General features: G+C 45.5%; 2 protein-coding genes across 11 annotated transcripts in view; one reads left to right on the top strand and one right to left on the bottom strand.

The window, feature by feature from the left end:
• The window catches only part of LOC108937350 (serine/threonine-protein kinase LMTK1-like), a 33,346-nt gene extending 20,166 nt beyond the window's left edge, over positions 1-13,180 (top strand). For both annotated transcript variants that reach the window (XM_018757224.2, XM_018757225.2), the window contains 12 exons: positions 1,493-1,634; positions 4,018-4,097; positions 4,227-4,345; positions 4,441-4,528; positions 4,744-4,877; positions 5,485-5,569; positions 6,353-6,474; positions 6,823-6,972; positions 7,178-10,583; positions 10,810-10,951; positions 11,194-11,391; positions 11,620-13,180. In XM_018757224.2, the coding sequence (XP_018612740.2) occupies positions 1,493-1,634; positions 4,018-4,097; positions 4,227-4,345; positions 4,441-4,528; positions 4,744-4,877; positions 5,485-5,569; positions 6,353-6,474; positions 6,823-6,972; positions 7,178-10,583; positions 10,810-10,951; positions 11,194-11,391; positions 11,620-11,648 (4,695 nt within the window). In that variant the 3' untranslated portion in view covers positions 11,649-13,180. The remainder of the gene's footprint in view (positions 1-1,492; positions 1,635-4,017; positions 4,098-4,226; positions 4,346-4,440; positions 4,529-4,743; positions 4,878-5,484; positions 5,570-6,352; positions 6,475-6,822; positions 6,973-7,177; positions 10,584-10,809; positions 10,952-11,193; positions 11,392-11,619) is intronic.
• Positions 13,181-15,333: 2,153 nt separating this feature from the next.
• The window catches only part of baiap2a (BAR/IMD domain containing adaptor protein 2a), a 44,126-nt gene continuing 33,892 nt past the window's right edge, over positions 15,334-25,567 (bottom strand). The window contains exons 10-15 of one of the 9 annotated variants that reach the window (XM_018757360.1): positions 24,563-24,767; positions 24,254-24,322; positions 22,809-22,968; positions 21,912-21,949; positions 16,738-16,780; positions 15,768-15,846 (exon numbers count right to left, since the gene is read on the bottom strand). In XM_018757360.1, coding sequence (XP_018612876.1) covers positions 16,753-16,780; positions 21,912-21,949; positions 22,809-22,968; positions 24,254-24,322; positions 24,563-24,767 — 500 coding nt within the window. In that variant the 3' untranslated portion in view covers positions 15,768-15,846; positions 16,738-16,752. Of the gene's footprint in view, positions 15,847-16,737; positions 16,781-17,251; positions 17,274-18,442; positions 19,068-21,911; positions 21,950-22,808; positions 22,969-24,253; positions 24,323-24,562; positions 24,768-25,567 lie in introns of those variants that run through there. The other 8 variants (XM_018757358.2, XM_018757359.2, XM_018757365.1 and 5 more) reach the window with 8 other exon arrangements.

Below are 25,567 nucleotides of genomic sequence, written 5' to 3'. Positions count from 1 at the left end.
TTGTTCTCTTTCAAAGAAACCTCATTTCATAATCATCTTTTAACACTGGTAGGAATTCGCTAATCCCCACTTTAGCTGAGACTTGAGGATACTTTGGATTGAAAACCATACTTTTTCCTTTTCATTGTAGTGATAGCAGCAGGTGTTCATTCAGCAGCAAAAGCAGATTTTTTTTTTTTTTTGGGGTCTGAGCCTCTCCAACTGGATTATACGGTCTGTTTTAGACTGGCAGCCTTTCCAGAAACCCCTCCGTCTTGGGAAGATATACGTTCTCTCTTCAGCAATTTGTTATGATGCTGCTGCACTGTTTGATTTATGGATGCATTGATTTATTTATTGCTTTGCTCTTGTATTTGCCATTGGGTAGGGAACAGTGTTATTGCTGCTGCACTCTTTGCCTGTGATTGATTGACTTATATCTAGTTTATCCAGAGACAATATGACAGCTATATATGAATATGAACATCCATGGTCTATATCACAGGTGAATGAAGAAAATGCACAAGAAGACCTCAGGTGGGACATTTCTGAGAGAGTCTGCTGCAGCTATGGAAACTTGTATGTTGAGCACCTCTAGACTCAGTCTGTTAATGAAATCTGTGATGGATTGACTCCAGGCAGCTTTGAAAGGATTGTTATGATCTTACAGGTATATACAATCTCAATACATCAATGACAGCTGTATGTGGCATGTCGAAGAACAGTCTCTAGAGCGTATCAATTTGTGGCATGAGCTCTGAACGTGAATTCATCAGTGCCTGTATCCACTGATTATCAAACACAAAGTTTGGATGCGTCACTGAAAAGATCCATCTTGACGTCTATTGATACGTGTCTCTGAAAAGAACAGATGTACGACACTGTGAAAAACATGTCGGGAAGCTACACGGGGGGCGTGTGAAGAAAGGCTCCAGTAAACAAGCCTGGAGCCCCCACCGGAAACAAGACGGAGGGGAAATGGGTGCATGAGGGACGAGGGTCGCGGTTTTCCACTCCAATCCCACCACTCCCTTTATGAAAACATGTCCACATGAGGACTGCCAGCTTTCTCTCACATCGCTTTCTTAGGCTTCTTCATTCGTATTCCGTCCCACCCACTCAGAAGCCGTGGTGAATCAAGCTATGTTGGGAGACTGCTTTTAAAAAGGGAGGTGACTCACACGAATGCTTAGAGACATCATTCTGGAATCTCTTCCGCTCTCATGCTGTACATTTTGTAAGCAATAGCTCGCAGTCTTGGTACAAAGTGTATCCTGGGGTCTGGTCACTGAAGAAAACCTGTTCTCTACTCGGCATGTTATACCCTTGTGGTCAGTTCGTTTCACCAAGCCTCTTTCGGTGTTGTTGATCTGACTCGTCATGCATGAGTGTTGGACCTGAGGCTAAATGAATACTCCGTCCTTCGGTTTTGTGCACCCACCACCTAATTCCCCATCACTGTACTCCACCATTTGGTGACCCTGCCCTACTGCTACACTTGTTCCCACTGCAGGAGTTCGATAACACAGAGGGCGAAGAGTACCAGACGGACCTATCCGCCCTCGGCTCCCCCACCTCACAGACCGGCCCCGAGGTCTACATCCTGCCCTTGACTGATGTGTCAGTCACTGTGTCCAAGCAGCCAAGTAAATCAGGTAAAAGCTTCCATCTTTTAACAGTCTTGTACCTCCTTGTTTTTCCTGCTCTGCTTATCAGCATTTATTACGTCTGCTTGTGTCATGATACCTGCAAAATACCTATGTAAAAAAAAAAAAAATCCACGACATTGGAAGAAGCTCAAGATGGGAGAAGCAGAGGATGCCGCAGGAATGGAGAATGAAGCACATGCAGCTCGTGTAAGGGGAGTCAATGTGAGCTAGAGAAGGAGTTGGAGGACAGCAGTCCAGTGGGAACAGGACTATACCTCTCAGCACCAATGACTCATTGACTTCCATTGGGGATGGGAAAAGAATGGGGTGCTGCTGGGGTTTTCTGAGTGAGAAGGTGAGCCGGCTTTGGCGACAACCCGTGCCTCCTAGAGTCACCCTACTTCCGTGCTGCCAACTCGGTAGCCAAGGATGCCTGACTGGTGCAGGTGTTTCGCAGATGGGAGGTGGATTTAAGTTTATTTGTGAGTGTATGTGTGTGAGGGGTTCGAGTGTGGCGCTCTCCCCCTCACTCATCCCTATGGTTTTGGAGCTTCCTGCAGAGCGAGATCATCATGATCCGCCCTGACGCAGCTGTGCGGATGAGAGATTTCCACATCTGGACCCACTCGCGTCCAAATGCACACAGAGAACTCGCATCCTCCCTTCAATGCCTACTCTCTTTTCAACACACACACTGTTCGATCGCTCTTGCTTTGTGTAATGCCCAATCTGCGAGCAAATCGTGCCCATTCTTAAAATGAAAACCAATACATCAGTCAAGGTCAAAGGAACATCGTTGTCAAGAACACATCTCCAGAACATGAGTGCAGTAACAAGTACAAGTCACTAATTCATTTCTTCTTCTAGAGCCAACATAAAGAAGTAAGTGTTGGACCTTATACAGCAGAGCAATGGAACAAGTGATGTTTAGCACAGGAAATCATATTAATGTAAAGTCCATTTGAACCCGATTAACAACCTCTTGCTTTTTGTCAACGTGCAGACAGCCCACGTATGCAGCGACTAGTGCTTCCTGGTACTGCAGCCTGGCAGAGCTCATCTAACATTTATATCCTCTTGCAAACACACACAGCATGCTAAGCACACACATATCTTGTCCAGCCCGAGGTCTCTGTAACATACGCACAGCTTTCTCTTCTCTCATACATACTCCTAATATTCCCTTTGCTGTCAGTATGTCAGCTATACGTGAAGCACGTGGAATGTGGATTCCGCTCTTTTGGGGAACGTCTGTTCTTCTCCGGCCCACACTGGTCATTCTGCGTGTAGGCCTGGTCCAGAGATGACTCCCGGTGGGAATGTCACAAGTGGGATGGAAAACTAAGAAAAAAATTAAACAACTGTGAGAGACATCACTGTGTTGCTCTGGAAGGGGTGTCATCGTCACGACAACCGCTGCCTGGGTTAGCAATGAGCCAGAGAATGGGCTCAGTGTGCACGCCAGCATCGCGGTACCAGGCAGGGCCGGGCGGATGGACAAAGGGCCCGATTCTCTTGGCGCCTACCATTGTGAGAGTGAGCCTCTGGAATGACTGGCCCCTGGACCATGGCAGGGAAGCAGAGCTGGGTAAGATAGAACAGGGAGGGGGTCTGTGAACAGGAGTGGGAGGGCACAGAGTGCATCGAACCCGGGGTGGAGGATGTGGACGGGGGTGGAACAACGGACACAGGACCCATTGGTGCTCACAGAGCTCCATTTGTCTGTCTTTCCCACGAAGAATGCTAATGCCCGCATGAGCAGGAGGAGAAAAGGGTTCCATTGTGCTGCTGCTGTTGTCTGGAGGAAGCATGTGCATGCTTGCCACTTGCATGCCAGAGGGACCCTCCACTGCACACGTGTCACCAGGGCATCTCGCCTCCTAGAACCAGTGGATGCTGGCTTTACAGTTGTCTTCAGTGTGGACACTGAAGCAAGGACGAAGCTTGTCATGATGTTCAGAGGTGTGGTGATTTGACCGCTTGAGTGGTTTTGGATGTTGAGCTGGACTGGGTATAATATGTGAGGATACTTTTCTCCTCCTAAGTATCTCAATGGGAAATCAGTGAAACTTTGCATTAGTTTTTGCTAATGTCGCTATATGGTGTGTGGACAGGTAATCCTCTGGCCTTTCACCTCACTAAGAAGTGTATTCCCGGTGTATTCATTTTTCCTCCTTTCTTCTTAGTACTTGAATCACATTAAAGCTCGCCAATGAAGCTGCTTCTCTAGAGAACATATATTGGCACAGCATGTGCATAGCCTGAAGAACAATCTGGCCATGTCAAGGTCTCTCCAGGCAAACCTGAGATGTCCAGCTGAAATGGAGTGCATTGTTGTTCTCTTCCATGCTTTGTCTAAGTTGTCCCATCTCTCCATCTAAACTTGCAGTTCAGCTGCTTAAGTCATCAGACTTCGGTCGCCACAGTCTGCTGTACCTGAAGGACATTGGCCATGGCTGGTTTGGCAAGGTGAGACATATTTTCTATTTCTGTCCAACATGCTCAGTTTCTGGGCTGCTTCGGTAACTCACTGGGGATCTCTTCCATTTTCTTCTGTCTCATCTCTGGTTCTACCACCTGGCTGCCTGTCTGGCTTAGGTTTTACTGGGGGAGGTCAATGTGGGCCACAGCACCACCCAGGTAGTGGTGAAGGAGCTGAATGCCAGCGCTAGTGTCCAGGACCAGATGCAGTTTCTGGAGGAGGTCCAGCCCTACCGGTACACACATCTTCACTCTTTCTTCCTTTTTGTCAGTCCTGTCGTCTTCCTTTCTGTTTACCTCCTTCGTATCATCTCACTGCTTTGCTCTACAGTGCCCTCCAGCACCCTGCTCTCCTCCAGTGTCTGGCACAGTGTACCGAGGTCACACCCTATCTTCTCGTCATGGAGTTCTGCCCTCTGGTGAGCACCACATTCAAAGTATTTTGTTTTCCAGGAACAAGTTTTAAAGTAGCATTTATCATTTTTGAGATTTGAGTAGTGTGTTTGGTCAAAGGTCTTTGGGTAGCCAAGCCTATGAGGCTGCTTAGCTTCTAAAGTCTGATTCCTCCACCCTGTGGCTTGAGAGTGTATTGCACTTAGTGCTTGAATTGATTTTCTGTTGGATGTCATCACAGGGAGATGTGAAGGGATACCTGCGCAGCTGCCGGCCAAATGACTCTGTGACCCCTGACCCCTCGATTCTCCAGCGGATGGCATGTGAGATCGCCTCTGGTCTTCTGCATCTCCACAAATACAATTACATTCACAGGTTAGTTATGGGTTCCGATTACCTCGTTACGTACTTGGTGTTAGTGTGTTTTTAAAAAAAAAAAAAAAAAAAGGTTCTGCCCCTTATTTGCTCTCTCCCTGTAACAATATCCTGGTGCTGTCTGAGTGTATCTGGGAAAACTCCAGCATCAGTGATTTTGTTGCTGGGGGTGAACACTGTCACCGTTGGCACAGCTGTATTAACTCAGTGGATAGAGTGGCTGTGTCTTTGGAGTGTGGTTTAAAACATCAATAATTCATTTCTTTTTCCATCACATATTCATAAAAATTTTATATGGAGAAGAGGGATGTTAAGAGATTGTACAGACTTTTTCAGTAAGCTGTAAAGAAACATGAACATTTGAATGTTGCAGTAAATTAGGGAATGGAGCTCAAATATTTACCATAGGGTCAGCTTTTCCATGTAGCCCTGTACATTAGCAACCTCATTAGCTGCTTTTCACTGCCTCGATAACATGTGGGAGTGCACCTGGCAGAGCGAGGACACATTCCCCCTCCAACATGTGTGGGGTGCCTGGAGGCTCTTTCACCAGTCCCTACCCCCCTTCTTGGCCTTCCCTCCACCCCAAAACCTGACCCTCCTACAGTGATTTGGCCCTGCGGAACTGCCTGCTGACTGCTGACATGACAGTGAAGATCGGGGACTACGGCCTGTCCCATAATAAATACAAAGTAAGTAGGATGACAAACAGATTTGCTGCCCTTGGGCATTCTTTAGGCTTTTATTCTTTTTGTAGTTTAATTAGTACAGAGAGCATGTCTTGCATTTAGACATCAGCACATATTTACATACATATTACTAGGCCTGCAGTTGACTAATCTGGTCCTCTACAGCTAGAGAGGATGCTAGGTTTTATTTTGGCTGAGCTCTTCATTACTTTACCTTGATTTGGATTTTCACTGAACAGAGTGGACAATTCAAATTATGCAAAACTAAATGTAGTAGTAGAAAACCACTCCCCCCCACATTAAATGAAACTAAAATTTGGAGAACTGGTACTGGCATCTGTTCTGCAGAATACAATATATTCCCTTTTTTTGGGCAGATGTGATACTGACATTTATGCATTTTGTGTTTATCATTCCTTTAGTATTTAATTTTAGTAAATTGATTAATCAATGGCAGGGGACACTGTGGCACAGCAGCTTTGACAGAGTCCTGCTTGGGGTGCCTTGCGGCGGAGCGGGCTCCAGCTTGCTGCAACCCCACTCGCCATAAGCAGTTCTTGACAATAGATAAATGGATGGATGAATAAATAAACAATTTCAAAGATCAGAAGAAAAAACATCTCTACTTATTTTTACTTTAAGGTGCTCCTCTGTAGCAGAATATTCCAACCACAGACCCCTATCAAGGTGTCCTGCACTAGAACAAAGCTAAAAATGACATGCTATTTATGTCACACTGTCAAGTTACTGTCTGAAGCTGAATGAAGTCCCTCCACTTATTTTTAGGATGATTACTTTGTAACTCCGGATCAGCTCTGGGTTCCTCTGCGCTGGATTGCCCCCGAGATCATCGATGAGGTCCATGGAAACCTGCTAATGGTGGATCAGACCAAGACCAGCAACATCTGGTAATCCTGACATGATTATCGAACCATCAGACATGTAACGTGCTAACGAGAGGCACTGATAACTGCTTCCTTTCACACATAGTATAGTCCCCCTTATCTGTCCTTATACTCCAACATTGGGGAAATTATCCATGCTCTGTGCCTTCATGAATTTTGCCAAGAGTGGGAATAATCATTGCCTGGTGGAAGTTTTTCTGATAACTACTGCTATCATAATCAAAGGGCAGTCGCTGCATAAAATTTCAGCAACAGACATAGAACATTCCATCACAGCATAAAAGTGATGCATGTTTCCAAATTACTTTTTTTGTTTTAATGGTGGGCTATTTACCACCTGCAATGTTGCAGGTCTCTGGGGGTGACAATTTGGGAGCTGTTTGAGCTGGGAAGCCAGCCGTACCGACACTACTCAGACCGGCAGGTGCTTACTTACGCAGTGAAAGAACAGCAGCTGAAACTCCCTAAACCAGAGCTGAAGATCCCACTCTCTGAACGTTGGTGAGCATATCACTGGTTTCACATCTGTCGCATGCCAATCATTCAGACACTGTACATCAGATCATAATGACCAATGTATAAATCATATTCCTGTAGTCATCTGCAGCTAAGTATTAGTCAAACAGGCAGAGTTGAAGTTCAATGCAAATGTCATGTATGCTGAATCAACTTCAGTCTCCTTATCAGACTTTCACTTTGCAATTAGGTATGAGGTGATGCAGTTCTGCTGGTTGCAGCCCGATCAGAGGCCTACTGCAGAGGAAGTTCATCTGTTGCTGGGCTACCTGTGTGCAAAGGGAGCCAGTGAAGGCGAGGAAGACTTTGAAGCACGCTGGATCTCCTTGCGGCCCGGGGCAGGACACAGTGGCACGGAAGCAGGGGTAGAACTGGCCTCGTCTGCATCCTCCTCTTTCCCCTTGCTGGAACACTTCTCGGCGGGTGACAGCTTCCCGGATGAGCCAGGCGATGACATCCTGACAGTCACAGAAACCAGCCACGGGCTCAACTTTGAGTACAAGTGGGAGCAAACTCGCCACGAGCAACCCTACTGTGCCTCCTCCACCAGTGGGCCGCTGGGCCAAAGCAACCCCCACTATCAGGACATCTATTACCCAACAAGAAGTGCTATGAGCAGCTGTGGGGGTGACCGACATCCACTGGGCGTTTCCCCATCTTTCTACAAATCAAAGGAACTGCATACTCCTGGGGTGGTTCCAGTACTGAGTGCTCACAGCCCCTCTGTAAGTAGTGAGTACTACATCCGGATTGAAGAACCCATTGAGTGCAATATCAACTTGGACTATTCTACAAGTGACTGCAGCCCTGGCTTTGAAGGAAGCAACAGCAGCTTTGTAGCAGACAGTGGTGGATCTGGGAATGGCATGAGCTGTTCTGATCAAGCCCAGCCAAACTCCTACTGGTCAACAGACGCTCACAAAGTTGATATCTACGATTCTGATGCTAGCCCAGCCATATCTCCCACCATGGAGCCTTTGCTGAGGCAGACATCTGACACTAGTCAAGGAAACCACTGGCATTCTGGACAGCGGTTCTCATACAAAGATGGACAAGAGATCTACTACAAACATTCACCTTCCACAGGAGAAGAAAACAGGGTTTTAAAGGAATACCCTTCAGAATCCCACCAGAATTCCTGGAGACTGCAAAGCCTGTCTCAAAGGGAGACAGAGTTAGGGAGCCCACTGTCCATCTCCCCGCCCCTTAGTAGCCCCAATCTGAGGTACTGTGACCCCTACTTGGAAGGCAGGCAGGGACCTGTTGAAAGCAAGAGTACAGCTAGCGAGGTCTACCACAACATGATGGGTTCTTTACGGAAAGCTATGTCTGGGCCCTGTGACATTGACATTGAGAGAGAGGGAAGCCTGGTTGCTGAGGAAATGGACAACAACTCTCAAGATGAAGGATATCAGTTATCACAGAGAGAGGCTAATAAATGGACAACAAACTGCTCTTCCAACAACAACCATTCAAACTATGACTGTCAACCAGTTGGTAGAGGAACCCAAGAAACCTTTGTCGATGTTCATTACAGCTTGCCCTTGAAAGACCCCAAAAATATATGGCCAGAGATCCTGGGATCTACAGAAATTCAAAAGCAGATATTCTCTCCATCCAAAACTCTCACTCCTATAGAGGCTACAACCAAAACTAATGGTCCCAGTTCCCCGAGTAAACCCCATGTGCCAAGCTCTGCGGAATGCAAGGCATTTACTGCTATGTGCCATGAAGATGGAGAATTACCCACCAAATGCCAACTAATGTTAGAGACTCCTCCATTTGATTCCATCTTAGGCTCTACAGAAAAGCTCTGCTCTTCTAATGAATGTATTGAAAAGAAAGATGTAGATGAGCCATGGAAGGAAGAAGAAGAAGAAATCCCATCTCCCTCTAGAAAGGGGAGTGTTACAGAATCATTGGACTGTAAGCTTGACCTAAAGCTATGGAAGGAAGAACCCCTCTCTGATCACAATGAGGCCAAAAAAGTTGTGGTTGGTGAGATACTTCCAGAAATAGGGGTAAATTTCAAACAAGATACAAGTTTAAAGAACTCTAGAGTCAATGTAGACACGTCAGAGCCAGCTTCAGAAAGCAGTCGTACTGTGGACAGTGGGTTGGAAGCTGGTTGTTCCAGCGTCAGCATGATAGATATTAATGACTGCAGCGATGACGACGACATCACTGACATCACCTCTGGAATTTTCACAGATTTTGTGGATTCCACAGAGGTGGGAGGAGATGTTACTGTCATTATCAGGTCACTCCGGAAGCAGGTGGGAACTCCAGACTCTGTAGACTCCATAGACCTTCCCTCAGCCTCAGGTTCTTGTGAGACCTTTAGCCCAGCTTCCTTCTGTCCATCCACCCAGTCTAAAGCTGTGGACAGTGGGTATGACACAGAGAACAATGAGTCACCAGAATTCATCTTGAAAGATCCTTCTGAGCAAAGAATTCAAGATGGAAAGCCATGTCTCATAGGAAGCCCTGTTTTGGGAATGGATGGGGCAGATTTGGTTCTGCAGGTAGATTTGGAAAAAGATACGGATGCCATGGTTTCCTTAAAATCTCATAGCACTGAGGTTGAAATTACTGGGCTCAGTGACAAGAACCCATATAGAGATTCTGCTTATTTCTCCGACTATGACACTGAAAATGAAAGGTGGTCTCGGGAAGAAGGGGACTTTCCAGAGAAGCTGGAAGATGGTGACTTTGCTGGGCAAGAGGCTGAAAAGGAAGACCTTTCCAGGTATACAGGAACAGAACAATTCAACCCTCAGATTAAAGAAGGAGAGAAATACCTTTTTGAAGGTTTGGATAAGGGTACAATCATTGAGGCTGACAAGCCAGAATCCGGTGCATCCTCAGTTCCTGTTCTCTCAACATTGTCTCCCTCCCCTCCAGAAATGGGTGGCTGTTTGACCAAAGAGTCCTCACAGGATGAAGGGCTGTCGCTGGATTCTGAGCAGTCTGGAGAGGAACAGTCGTCAGAATGTGCATCATCATCATCCACAGTCTCTACTGGGTCATCTACACAGCAGGAATACCCTACCACAGGAAAACAAGTAATACAGGGCAAAGAGGACTCTCCAGAGGAGGTATTGATTATGTCAGACTCCACCTCTAGAGATACCCTAGGGGAATTCTCTATGGATATTAAGGATGAGGAGCAAGATCATTCCACAAGGACCAAAAAGAAAGAAGTAATAGAGGTTGGTGGAAATTCCTCTTGGGGAGCCACAAGCACAGAGCACAAAGTACAAGGTGTGGAGAAGCTCCAGGAAACTGCAGGGGACACTACTCTCATTGTCCCAATAGCAGACGGGGAGGATGCAGATGAGGAAGACGGGGATTCAGATGACAGCGAGGAGTCGGATGAAGAGCTTGGCTGCTACAACATCCAGGAACAAAGCGAAGAGAGCGAGGAGGAGTCACCAACAGTGCCCATCGTGGTGAGCGACCACAGTGATGCTCGGAACCTCCGCAGCCTCCTCAAGATGCCTACCCTCCTAACAGAGTCCTTCTGTGATGACCTGGACCGCAAGAAGAAGGCAGTGTCCTTTTTTGATGATGTTACCGTCTACTTGTTTGACCAGGTCTGTCACCTAATAGGCATCATTTTAGTGTTGCATCAGTTATTGAAATGTATACAATGTAAATGACTTAACTTATGCCTCTTTCTAAATTTTGTGGAAAGTACAAAAGTTCATGCAATTGGCACTAATGCCGTATTAACAGTATTGCCTTATTGATTCAGCCAGCATTACTTGCTTTTTCATGGATCATCTAATTCTTGCACTCAATCCTACAATTTTTCATCAGGAGAGTCCCACTCGGGATTTGGTTGAACCAGACTTCCCTCCAAGAGAGGAATCCAGTGGACACTCTGAGAGTCATAAGTCACAACCCCAAGAAAGAATCAATGCCTCTGATGACTCCTCTGACGGAAACATCTCAGAAGAAAGTAAGCTTTTAAGGCAAAGGAATTTTAGTATCAAGCTAGTCGGTCCTTTTTCCATGACTTTTTAGCATGAATATTCACAACCATGTTATATATGTAAGGTTCTCTCTCAAAGGCAGAACTTTAATACTAAAAGCAAACTTTGGATACTAGGTTTTTTTTTTTTTTTTTTTTTTTAAAAACAGAAGATGGAAACCCTGTTCTGCGATTGTCATTGTTTAACTGAAACAAGTATCTATAACCAGGTGGTGGGTTTGAGTGGGAAGATGATTTCCCACTGATGGCCAGCTCACCTGCAACAGTGCAAGCTTCGGGTGATGCTGTGGCTTGTGCTGCTCCCTCTGCGACTCCAGAGATAAAGCCAGCCATCCCTTTTTCAAGATTCAGCGTCTCGCGCTTTTCCATTACACACGTGTCTGACTCCGATGTGGAATCTGCAGGAGGTGAGTTCTGTTCCTTAATACCCCTGCAAGTCAACAGGTTTTCCCTCAATGTCCAGCATCAGTTTTACGTAGATAATACTGCAAATTTCTAGGAATCACCACATTCTATAAACTGACTCATTTTTACATACTGTGGTCTCATATGCCTTGTCAGTTTTATGGTGCCCAGGAAGCATGTATGTGTTAGTTTTAATCCGACTCAGTTTGTAACACAATTCTGTTTTACAGGGAGCAGTGAAGATGGGGAGCGAGAGTAAGGGAGAGTTCTACACATCCCCTCCAAACATACCTGCTGTAAAGGGGGAAAGTGTACATGTCCCCAGCCTTCTGAAAGAACAGCATGTTCTTTTATCTTGTTCCATTTTCCATCCGGACTTCGGGCTACCTTTCTACGGTACCCCATTTTGAGACAGTGCCTCTGAACTCCATTAACCCTGGGATATTCTACAACCCTTCAGCATAATGTGTGACTTCAACAAGATCAATTACTCAAAAATACAAACAACTATATGGAAAATACACATATATAAATATACATTCAACTTATATTAACTATTTTCCATTCATCATCAAAGCACATTTACAGGCTACTTATATGGGAAAATGGAAGGAGAATTATGTATAAAGAGGGGGCTTCAGTGCCCTTACACTTCATTGGCTGCTGCAATTTGTTGTTTGACTTACAAGAGATTTTGTACAGCTACCTGCTGCTGCTTTGTACCATCATCATAAACAGGTGACCAACAGTTTCAAGCAGGGGCATCCAGTGTATTTGGGGTTCAGATCAAGGAAGGAGCTAAACGAACCCCAAATTGTTGCCTCTCTTTAGAACTTAAGCTTCCAGCATCCTGGACCATGAGGGGTTATGACATTTGTCATGCAGGACTTCTGATACCCAACTCACATGACAACACCCAAGGAAAACCAGTTCCTTCAACCCCAGCTCTCTCAAGTCATGCGTGAACAAAACTTTGGCTGTTGTCAAAGTTGTGGTATTTCATGAAGCTCTTTCCTGTTCAATTGTGGAGACAAGATGTTATCACACTGGGTGAAACTAAAGTCTTGAAGATTTATCCAGCACTGAGAACTGGTCATCAGAAAGGTGTTTCGTTTTCATATGTGACAGAGTGCTCACATCAAGGACTTCTTTTGCAGTAGAACACAGTATTGGCTGTACTGTATTTCCTGAAGGCCACAAATACGTGTGGTTTGTCATCACTTCCTTTTCATACACAGATGTGAAGCACTTTCCAAAATGGTTTTAACCTCAGGACACATGGGAAATTCATTGACGGATTCATTGATTTTTCTCTAACCAGACAACCGGCAGCTCCAGTTCCGTGTGGAGCTGCACTACTCTTCCAGTCCTGTGTGAAAACCGTGGTTCTCTCACCAGACTTTGTCATGAATAAATAATTGTGATGTAAGAAGAGAAAAAAAAAAGAAAAAAAAAAAAAAACGAACTTACCAAGGTTGAGAATGGCTTCCATTTTTGTCGCACCAGAGCTTCATGGAGAAGCTCCTCTTACTGCTTACTTCAGACAATTTTAAATCACACGTTAGATGTTGACCGTTTCAAAGGATGCAATATGGTTTTATCTGTAATCCCATGACGTTTTAGACATAGGACTGTTCTAGTATATCATTTATTAAAGACTTTTTTTTTTCTAAAGTAATGCACATTGAACTATTTAAGAAAAGCAGATTAAGGTGTACAGTAGAAAACTTAGACTTCATGAGGAGGCAGATGTAATTATGAGTACGGAGATTAAACATCCATTTCAGACTGTGTTATTGTCAAATGTATCTTGTTCTTCCCTGCACAGCTAAATTGTGAAGGTAAAGCCAGTTTGCTGTATGACCCAGCTCTCCCTGACTCCTGGAAGGTACATGTTGGTAGTCCTTTCACACATCTGATTTTTATTTTTTTTTAACTTCTAGTTGTGCTCAGCTGTTCGGATTACTGTTGTGTCCCCTCAAATTTAAAACTTAAATCCAAAGTAGACTTCTGGTTCGGTACCACACTATTTTGTGTCTACTCTGCCTACGATAGGCAAGGTTTAATACGGCATTTCAGTTTAACTATACTGCAATCTGTCCTATTTTTGTATTATACAGTATATATTAAAGTCTAATGAGAATCTCACTAAAGAGTATAGTTGCCAAAGAGATGGAGGAAAAAAAGTGGAAAATTAGTTTCCACTGTCCAACTTGCTGTATTCTAATCAGAGGGGAGGTGAGACTCCATTGACTGACTTTGGCCCAGCCCACCAACAGTGACGGGCTCTTCAATCTTCCTCCCAGTCCCAAAGCTACTGTACAATACATACAATAAATCAAAATTAAACATTACTCAATGCACTTGTCATCATTTAATTGAAAAAGTGTCTTCACTTCAAATCATCCACATAATCAGTCGAAAAGCTCAAGTTTCAATACCTTTGGCTGACAGTGTCTATGTACTTAACACAAGGGCTGAAGTTTACTTTTTTTTTTTTTATTAAACACAAAAGATTGCATGTTGAACAGCACAAATTAAAGAAATGAAACTAGCAGGTGCAAAGTAAATATACATATAAAAAAAATCTTACCAGCCCATTATTACCATTTAATAATTACAGTATTAAAATAAGCAGAGGCCCTTTCTGTAATTCTGCTATTACATACTTGCAAATGCACAGTTTCTCGCCAGCAGATAATGAATACAATCTCAATAACACCAGTATCTCAAAGAAAACCAACAGTGACATACAGACACAGACACACACACACACACACACACACACACACACACACACGTACAGATTTATTAAGACCCACCTTATTGTTGTTGGGCTGTTGTATCTGCTCTCCCCCATGAATTCTCTCTGGATCCATAACAACTCCAAAACAGGATTCTTAATATGAGCTTGTTACACTGAATAAAACTAAAGTGCTCATAAATCTAGACACTTAAATGCAAAAGTGTCAGATGTTTCCAAAAAAAAAAAACAGAACCCAAGTCATACACCCTTTCTACAACTACTGTATATACCAGTTTCCTAAGCAAAAACAACAATTTTAGAATTGGAAAAGGAATGTAGGATTGCAGAAATCCATCTTTACGACCGGATTTCTTTAAATAATCCTTGGAGACAATTACTTACAGGACAAGAAGACCAAAGCCTTTAAAGCAACAATAATATGGCAATGGGGGTGAGTGCACATAAGCTCCAAGCCAACTTTAACGGATGGCCCTTGTATGCAGGACTAAGTTTACAGCAGTGATGTGTGTCCAACCGACATTAGGCTCCGATCCCATGAAAGCAGGGGAAGGCACGGTTTTTCTGCGTTTGTTTTCTCAGGTGCAGGTTCATCACACCAATGTTCTCTCAACATCACTGCAATATTATGGGACCACTGAAGTGACAGAGCCCACAAACATGCTGTCCTGACCCAAATACGCAATATATGAGCTGCAGGTGGTAGTAATTCCATCTTATAAGAGCATCTAAATTTTTCAGTCTCTCCTAATAACTTAAATCCATTTCTAAATTTAATGACAAAAATGTTCATTTCATAAGCTCACTCTGGGCAGGAACCCTTTTTTTTTTTTATTAATACTCATTTAAAAAAAAATTTTTAAAGGCAGTGGTTTCACACAGGTTTGCACTTACTTGGAACATGAAATTTTGAATGTTCTAGTAGAGAAGAGTAAATGAAAATTACTCCCCCAGTCCAAAGACAGTTTTACAATGAATACCGCTCAATACAATATTGACAGGGAATACCCCCGAAAGAGACAAATCGGAAAAGAATTCCGTAGACGTACAAACTTAACATTTAACGTAAAAATTATTATGTAAATGAATACTTAGATCTATATATTTGTAACTAATAATAAAAGCTAGAAAAGCATACTTCTGATTTTTTTTTTTTGGGGGGGGGGGGGGGGGGGGGGGGGGGGGGGGACAAAATGACATAATACAGATTCAAAGCTTTCGTTTGCCTATTCACAGCGAATCAAAAACCGCGCACACTGGCCCCTTTGGAGGACTGGGCTCAGGGGTAACAGGTCACCAGAGACTAGCTGTACTCAGGGATGCGCAGATGATGCGAAACCCGCCTTTCTGCGAGCTCAGTGCCACGAGGTCCACGGCCGTAAGGTCTCGAACGAGGCCGCGCAGAAGGAAAAAGTCTACCACCGTTACCGTTATCGCTACCAGATACACAGCAGCTACCACAAGCAAACAGAAGGAGGAGAGATTAAACGGAGTTCTCGAGAGGCCTACATAGAGCGCTATTGAGATCACGCATCGAACATCGAGAAGGTAATGGGGAGCAGGTGCCACCCAGGAGAGGAACCCAGGTGTTCAAGGCCGGCCGGCCGCTTCGGATGCGCCCGGCTACTTGCTTGAAGCAGACTGGTCATCCGCGGTGGCTGGCTGGGAAGAGACCTCCGAGAGTGTCCGGTTGCTGAGGAGGAGGAGATGAGGAGAAAGAAGGTGAAGCACATGGGACAGACCGACAGTCTGCTGGTTTGTTCCAAACAGTTTCCACAAACGAGACACGAACAGCCCCCGAAAACGACAGCGGCGCGATCCCAGTTCTCAAAGTCGCATCGTAATGTGGGTTTTCACAAGTAAAACAGCCGCCAATTCACTATATTAGGGGGGGGAGGAAACCACAAACCATGTTAAACAATTGATTCCTGATGTGCCGTTTTAAAGAAAAGAAAAAAAAAAAGCAATTTGTTAAGGTCCAGGAATGTCTTGCTTTTAAATGATGAGTAACGCGGCTCAGATCGACTTCACACCGCCTCCCAATCATATTCAATTTGTTCTTATCACTACAACTGCTGTTCTTTGGTACTGCAGCCATTTCCGCTCCACAATAATCCCGACATGCGACATACAGAGTGCCCCTCATTTACTTGAGCACACATGTACGTGTTTAAGGACTTTTCCCGCCCTCAGTTGGTGTTCAGACATGCATGCAGATGGAAAAAAAAAAAGGAAGGAAGGTCCACTAGGAACTTCGAGGCCAACAGGTGGTTTGCTCGGCTGTAGTCAGACGGACATGCAAGGTTAGTTCACAGTTCCACCACGCCCACATGAAAGGTCCCCCCCTCCGTTAACTTACAGCTAAGAGCCCTTACGGTCAGTCGGGATGTCGCTTTGGACATGCGGCACCACAGAGCGACGGCGACGGTTCGGAAGGAGCTCGCCGGTTCTGAGGATGACCCAAAGCAAAGCCCCTCCCGCCCACCCTCCACGAAGCCAGACAGTCAATCACAGCAGAGCGACAAGACGGACAGGGGTGGGAGGACACACGACCGGCCAGCTAGGTGACGACGAAGGCACTTACGGAGATGCTGCGCTCTCAAAAGCGGGAAAGTTCTGGACTCAAACTGGAAGGTAAAGAGAGTCCGGGGGTTTGTACTTTTTTGGCTTACCTTAGACACTACCTTAGTCAGGTACGTTAACAGTACTTTACCACGGGGCGTAAGGAATGAAACGGACACAGAACAGTAAAGCTTCTCTTGCAATAAATTAATAAACATGAATAAAATATCACAATAATATAAATCAAAAGAGACAAGGTCATTTTTGATCCTCAGTTTTTTTTCCTCTTTCATAAGACTTCAAACTACAAAAAACATAGGCGATAAAAAGGTAATGGTTTGCATACTCATTAAATTAAGTGAAATACCACACACACAGGCTAAATTAACAAATAATGCAATCAAACAAACACTGCGACTCGTGACGTCACAAATAATCAGACTTGCCGAACCAAGCAGAAGAGCCGGTTGCACATCACCAATAAAAGGACAAAGAAAAAGATCAAGCCCAAAGAAGACAGACAGCAAGCCATTTACCTGAACCACTAAAGTCTTTCACCTGGAAGAGATTCATTGACAATAAAGTAAAACTGATCTTCTTGGGGTGGGGGGGAAAAAAGCAGGCCATATGAAGGAAATATTTATTTTTCATTTTTCAAAGTAGAAAGTCACCATACATTCAAGGTCATTTTTCAACATTACACAGGTCTGGTGTGTTCCAAAAACATGCTATAAATTATTTTTTTTCCCCCCCTCTTTCTTTAAGCACAACTGAGATTTTTCCTTTTTTTTTGACAAAAATTCAAAAGGGAGACATCAATAAAGACAAATTTGCTCGACAGTTTACTCCAGAAGCCTTGGCATCACCACAAAGTTTGTGTGGGTTATTTTTTTTTTTAAATTAAGAACATGGGGAAAAAGCTGGCATAGCTAGCAACTGCGGAGCAGATACAACAGGACACATTCGGCGCCATGTGACACCACCGAGGAGAACTGGGAGATTAAGTCCAAACGGGGCCTAGGGCCCAGAGGAGATGGGCAAGTTCACTTCAGTCACATTAAAACCGAGATGAAAAAACTGGTCAAGTGTGATGTTTTTCCCCAGTTAATGATGACAGAAACAATTTTATGCTACAGATACTGGAGTCAGTTCGGACCGCAGAGACCTTTGGTGGGTTATTTCAACTCCTGCTTAAAAAAAAAAAAAAAAGGTGCCACTTTAGTGGGTGGTTTAGTAGTAAGGATGAGCGTTGGCATCACTTTTGTGTTACAAGAAAAAACAAGAAACCCTTCTAAATAGTAATCCTACACTTTGCGTCGATCCCATTTTTAAGTTGAGACAAACATGTGACCACCGGCTTGAATCAGAAACGCCAACTTCGTATTTCTGTAGCGAGAGCACGCCGAAGGCCTCCAGTGGAGATCTGTGAACGACACCAGTGGCACAGAGCAGCCAATTCCCTTACAATTATACCCCTCGCACAACACCTTATGAGAAAGTAATATATGGACACAAGTGCTAAAATATGCCTGAAAATTAGAAAACATGTTCAATTCACAACATTTAAAAAAAAAAAAAAAATAAATAAAAATCCTTCAGTAATTAACACTTAATACTTACAAAGTCTTCACAAACACCAAAGAGTATGATTTACAATATAAGTACAATTAGATATGGTAAGTGATAGTCGATAGATGTTTTGTCATGTAAAAAATATGTATGTACATATTTGTTTTACATATTTTCAGGCTCATATTTTAGTCACACATTACTTTGTCATTAGGGTTAGGAACGTGGAATTAATCAGGCCGGCAGGAGGTGCTCGTAAGGGATGCGTGTATTGTGCAGCAGATGGCGTGATGCAGCTTTGCATTATGGGAAGGAGGGGCACAACTGTCACAATTTTTCTTCTCAAAATGCAAATGAATGGGCGGGGCCCCTGGCAAAGGAGGCGGAGCCTCGGCCCCAGAACGGAAGCCACGCCCCTAACTGCATCACGGAAAAGAGCGACGGCGCGGAGATGCGAGGCGTGACGAGAAGACGGGAGGGGCCGCGACACTGTTGCGTTGTGGTCGATCCGCTCGACGAGCGAGGAGCTTCCTTCGGACCCAAAGGCGGGCCGGCGGGTGCCGTTCTCCGCGGCCCGTCTTCAAGAACGCGTGCGAACGGCGGCATTCTGGAGCAGTTGGTTACGTACAAGACGCCATCGTACTACAGCTCGTCCGGGCTTGAACACGGAGGGGCGCAAACGGGGGTGCGAATTATCGTGCGTCTGCTGGTATCTTGAGTCATACAGAGACACCCCTCAGCCAGGGACGTCATTGTCATTCACAAAGAACGAAGAGCCATCAGCTGGAGGCAGAAGAGAAGAGAATCGAGGCTCGAACTCGCACGTCGGGTCCGCGAAACAAAGGACGGACTTCTTGGGTACGGCACCAAGTCCCAACCATCCAACACACATTTGAGAGGAATACCATTCGCTTAAAACAAAAAAAAAAGTCACACACTGGACTTTCTTAGCAGCCGTTCGATACATTTTATACTCAGGTTACGTACTTTCTTAAAATTTGTTCAGCAAACAGTTTCATTTGGCAGCACAGAACAAAATGTTAGAAAAATATATGGTGCTTTTTTTTTTTTTTTTTTTTGAAACCAAGAATGCCAACATTACACCACCAAAAATAACTCATGGGATACGAAGCTCTAATTTCTTTTTTTTTTTTTTTTTTAGATACAATTTCATTTTGAGCCAGTGAGAGAACACTTTACGCACAGTCTGCCGGGTTGGTGAGGAAAAACCCGCAAGTGCTCCGTTCGGTGAACTTCCTTGGTTTTTAGGAACGTCAGTCCGTATTAAAGAAGCGCGGTCACAATGTCCGTTCTACTTGGGGGGGGTGGGAATCAGGGACTCGAGTAGATGTTGCAGCTCCCCCCCTCCACAGACAAAATCATTAAAAAAAGAAAGGAAGAAAGAAAGAAAAAAAAAAAAAGAAAGACCACACGTGCATGCACGAGAGACAAGCAGATGTAGCAGTTCCTCCTCGGCAGTCCAATCCATTCTTCCGATTACAGTCCGAATCGTTGCGGGTCGACCCGGCGGATCACGCTGCGACCCTCCCTCCCTGCGCCTCCCCTCTGATCAACGGGCCACCAGTACCACCTAGCGAAGGAGTAGAGGACAGAAAAAGGAGACGAGGCCGGCTTCCCCCCCCACTCGGGGAGGAACTCATGTAAGGAGAGACGGAGACGGCGAGGGCAGGGGGCGGAGCCTGTGCTATTCGCAGCTGCCTGTGCCTGTCTGTCTGTCTGTCTGCTCTCACACTGTGGAAATCAATTTGCCATCGGAACTGTGGAACAAAGAGAGAAGGAAGCTCGCCAGGTTTGACACGCTTGGAGAGACATGGTGCAAGACAACCACAAGGGGCAGCAGTGAGTTCAGGGGAAGGGGGCAGGGAGGAGACGGACGTTCCTCCGAGTCATCCCCGTTCCCTAACCCAATCCTGCCACATCAAACATATCCATCCCACCTAACGAGACCTTCTGACCACCAGTCCGACCTCCGCGTTTCGTTCGTTTACATTTTCAACCCTTTTAAGAATCTTTGAAACGTCAGCTTCAGCAGCGCAAAGCTGAGAAGTGGGGAAATGTAGCGTGCCCACCACGAATGCCTTGCTATAAACCACCGAATTTGTAAAAAAAAACGCATACAGGAACCAGGCACTCGAAATCAACCATTCTAGCAAAACCCATTAGAAGAATATTAACGTTCAGGCAGACGCGGTCCCTGTTGGACAGGACGTGCCGCATTATTTAAGCGCGCTGCTGCTCGTTATAATGACCGTTCTCACGCCAGCTGTTCGAGAGCAGAGTAAATCGGGCGGCGAAGGCCATTCCCCCAAGCCGCACTCGACTCGGCAACGAGACTCGCCGAGCCCGTGTCGTTTCAAAGATTGCCGGGAGGAGGTGGTTACGGCGGAGGTCATCGAGGCCGTCTCGTTAGCAGGGAAGCAAGGATGAAATGAGGAAAAATGAAGAAACACGGCATCAAGAACATGGCATCGGAGTGCTTCGGCACAAGATCTCCACAAGCTCACAGTGACGCCACAACGATGGACTTATTTCTGACACCACACAATGATGTCTCGACAACGCTGGCCACAAACCCTGTCATTTTGCCTCACTCTGGCCTTGGGATGGGAAAAAGGGAGAGTAACTCATGTGACTCATGCATCCAGAACCCTCCCCCCACCCCATCACTTTGGCTATACTGTGGTAAACACCTGGGTGGACTGGTACCCCTTCCTCAGAATTCCATAAAACTTGTTTAAAAAAATTTTTAAAAAAAAAGTTACCAAAAATGCTGCAAGAGGTGCAAAAGCAAGTTGAGGGAAGGGGGAGGAAAAAAAAGACCCCAGTGAAGAAAAGAAGAACAAAACGAATAACACACAGTTGTGACACTGTTACTGCAGGCTACGAATGCAGAAGAGTCACCTCTTGCTTTAACATATGTGGGAACAGTTTGAGTTATTAAATAAGATTTGATTATTGAATTAAAGAAATGGAACTCCATGAAGTCGTCTGCTAAGCAACAAACGATAATAAAAATAACAATAATAATGGCCCGTTTGATAGATTCAACACTTTATTAGTACGTTCAGGGATTAACTGAACTCCAGCTGATGTTTAGCTCTCCCAAATTTCCTATGGGGTCTCGAAGGATTGAGACACCACTGAGGCTACAATACACCCGACAGGGATATGAAATTATGACTTCGCCGTCAGAAGTCATAGGTCCACCTTAACGGCATAGAAGAGGCCCACGTAAGAAAGTCAACAAACCCACTCAGTTATTAGTCCACAGCTGGTTTTAGTTTCATATCTAATTTTATTAGTCTGACGGGTAAATGGCTCACTGGTCTGATCCCGGAGGTCAAGGGTCAAAGACGGAGCATCAGAGCCAATACGGATAGGTACTTCCATATCGTGCCTGTAGCTCCATCCTTCCAGGTAAATGCTGGCTTTGACCTTACCTATCTTTATTCTAACCCGCAAACCTTTTCCCCAAGGAGAGAAAAAAAAAAGAAGAAAAAAAAAAAAAAAAGCTGAAAATAATGTGAGATCAGCATTTCGGTGCACCGCCCACTCATTATGACCCAAACCGTGCAGAACCAAGAGAAAGGACTACTGGGGTCTTACCTTGTAGGAAAGCGGTCATCATAGGTTTCAAGACCAGGCTGAAAGAGAAACAAAAGTGTGAATATTCATTTCCGAAGCATGACGTGGCGGGAAATATTTGTGCTTAGTTCACATATCCAAATCAAGCCCAATTCCCCAATACAAATGTCTGGAACCGAAAAGCATGTCGTCATTTATTTCACCACGATTATGATTATTTCATAATTATTGCCCTTGTCATAACTGTGGCGCAAATCCAACCGATCACTTTGGCCACCAGGTGGCACTGGTGTCGCACAGCATCCGAGCGCTTCCAGGTTGCTCACTAATGATTGCAGAGGAATCCCAGTGGGAAAACGCAAAAACAGCAGATAGGTAAACCCCGAAGGTCAAAGGCTGAGGGGGGGATCCCAGGTTTCCCGCCTTCTGTTACGCCTTCTCATACGGCACGGTCCGATACGGGAGCGACCGCAGTTCAACAATCTAGCCTAGGTACCGCGGCACCCAATTACAGCAGAGCCTGCAAGACACCGTTCACATGAACCGCTCCCTTTCCTACGGCAGGCATTTTCAGTGGCTCAAAGCCTTTCCCCATTCACCTGCACCTGGTTATCACATACGGCCTCCTGTCATTTGTACAGGGGATCCACAGAGGGTCTCTGCTGGCATCTGTGTGTGTGTGTGGTCATGTGTTGCAGACTGCAGATCTGGACAGAGGGATGCAAGCTGTGACTGCAGGATGAGGATAGGCAGCAATCGGCGAGAAGGGCTCTTCTGGGGTTACGAGCCGATCGGTTCCGTAGCTGTTCCGGACCTCAGTGGGGCGGGGAGGGTTTGAGGTGGGATCAATCAATTCATCTTCCACGTGTTATGCTCTGAGGCGAGTACGTGCGAGCGCGTGCGTGCATGGGTACTCGCCTGCGAGAAGCCCGGCAACGCCACGCTGTAGGGGCGGGGTCTGCTGTGCGCCAGGTTCTGGGCCAGCATGCGGGGCGTCAGGCCGTAGTCGGCGGCCGGGAAACCCACGTCCTCCCTCTCCAGCAGGTTCCCCGTGCTGCTGCTCTTCCCGTGGTGAAGGCTGCGGGAATACAGAGCTCAGCACCACTCGGAGACGACACCGTGCCCAAGAGAGGAGCTACCGAATCTCTAACGGATGACAAAAAAAAAAAGGAAAAAAAACTAGCCATGGAATGACGCTACTTAATATGGGATGACAAAACTACGAAACGAGTAGCCACAGGATTGCTCTGCCAAACTGACAAGATGACCAAACATGTAGCCATGGGATTGCACCGCTGACCAATGACAAAATGACCAAACTATGCAATCGCTTCTCTGAACACGGAAGACAAGCCTACCAAACGAACAGCAAGGGGCAGCTGATGGTGCAGTGATTAGAGCTACTGCCTTTAGAACCAAAGGTTGTTGGCTCAAATCCCACCTACTGCTGTAGTACCCTAGAGCAAGGTACTTACCCTTAACTGCTACGGTAAAATTACCCAGCTGCATAAATGGGCAAGTAGTTCCGAGCAGCTTAACATTTTAAGCCCCTTTCAAGAAAAGCATCGGCTTACGATTCCACTGAACGCGGACAACGAAACGGCGAAACGAGCGGTCTTGGGACGTCGCCGCCGAACAGACGAAAACTGCGGAGAAGCCACACGACGTGCCTGCCGAACAGAGACGAGGAACCCGAAGAATCCCCCTCCCGAATACGGACGACGGCGCACACGACGCCACGCGATCGCTCCTGTGTGCAAACAGTACCGAACAAGGAGCCTCAGGATGTCTGTACTGCATGCAGAAAGGCAGACAACACAGCACTGTTGACACAAAACATCGCTCGATGCGGCCAGTACGATGACTAAATTGTCCGATGCCCGCATGGATTCTGCTACACGTGGAGAGCCGAGCCAGAGACGGTCTGCTGGGTAGACTGATGGACACAGAATGTCTAAACACGCTCAGGTACTCCTGCTGAACATAGATGGCAGATGAACCTAAGCTTGATCCAAATATTAAGTACTAATACCAAAAAGATTCAACTGCACCCCATTTAGCCAATGCATTTTTTCCTAAAGAGACTTCAAGTGTGACTCTACTTACAATGACTTTCCCCATTTATACAGCAGGGTGTTTATCACATCAACTCAAGGCAAGTTAGTTATTTTGCTGAAGGGTACTGGGGTAGGAGGTGGTATTCAAACCTGGATCCTCCAAGTGAAAGGCAGCAGTCCATACGCCGCCCCATCATTATACTGAAAATTATTTTCGTTATGTACAGAACGCGAGACTGACAGCGACACACAAGACACGTAGAGCACGTTCACGTTTCCGTAGCCCCACCACGTCGACATTCTTACTTGACTCTCAGCTTGTCACTCTCGCTGTCTGGCAGCACACGTGTGTAGGAGAAGGGAAACCATCCACGCCTGCAATACACAAGTATACAATAAAAGAAGGGTTCGGGTTCCGGACGCTGGCCGATTTGAGGGCTTCAAGAATCAACAGGCAAAGTATTTCACTCAAATTACTTGGGCTCGGTAATGAGATTTTGCTATGGGTCCTACTGCGGATTGTGCCGCCAACACCGCAACACATCCACAGCTGTACGGATGGCCATCGTTAAAAAGGGTCGGGGTAGTCGCTACGACCCGTCGTCCTGCACTCACATCTTGTTCTTCTCGTTCTCGCCATAGTGCCAGCCATCTCGCGCCTCTGGCACCAGCAGCGTGATTATGTCACCTTCGGTGAAGCTGAGCAGGGTGCGGTTGTCGCCAGCGGCGTGGGAGAAGATGGCCTGCACGCGGGTGCGTCCGTTGCGTTCCAGCCCCGCCGCCATGGAGCTGGACCTGGGTAGGGTCCGGGTCTCACCTGCTTGGAGGGACAAAACGAAAGATTCCTTCAGTACGATGAGATGATTCATCCGGTATATAAAATGCTGTCCCTTTTTCTCTGGCAGACATTCTTAGGTCATAATTTTACAGAGCAAAGCCAGTTTTCATTCTTGATTGGAGTGATGTTAACCATATCAACAAGAACTCTGTCCTGAAACACACTAGGACCTCATCTTAAGCGTTAAAGTCTTGTAGGTATAGAATTTTTTGCAGTTACAAATCGTCAAAGTAGAAACTGAAAAGTATATCATTTTATCATATTTACTTGCGAGTTTGAGGAAGCCACCTGTAATACTACTACCAACTGATAGGTGGCAGTAATGAGCACAGAAACAGAAAAGTTAACACAAAGTCAGTTTGGCTGTTCTACAGTATCTACAGCTCTTGTATGATGACCGAAAGAGGGTCGAACAGAACGTGTTCATACAGTACACAATGAACCCATCGTTACTCAGCATAAAATCAGAATAGTTTGTGGAGTTAAGGTGTTTTTACTGTTGGTTACATTAAAGAAGTTTCAATTTTAATGCGGCTCAAAGCTCATTATTAAAAGAAATACTTTGGCATTCATTTTATTTATTACAGCTATGGAGACTTTTCCGGAGCTCAACCGATGAAAGAATCGAAGGGTGCTCATCATTAACCTTTTACCGATCGCAACTTGGCGGTAAAAGTGGTTTAGAGATATAAACAAATTAAATTAAACTGGTCCTAGCTGCGTTATAGGCCGAGTAGCCGTGTTTGGGGCAGCACCCTTTTTTTCTTCCCTTCAAGCCATAC

The sequence above is a fragment of the Scleropages formosus genome, chromosome 8, assembly GCF_900964775.1.
Source record: "Scleropages formosus chromosome 8, fSclFor1.1, whole genome shotgun sequence".
NCBI classification, from domain to species: Eukaryota; Metazoa; Chordata; class Actinopteri; order Osteoglossiformes; family Osteoglossidae; genus Scleropages; species Scleropages formosus.
This window is presented reverse-complemented; position numbering and strand designations above follow the sequence as displayed.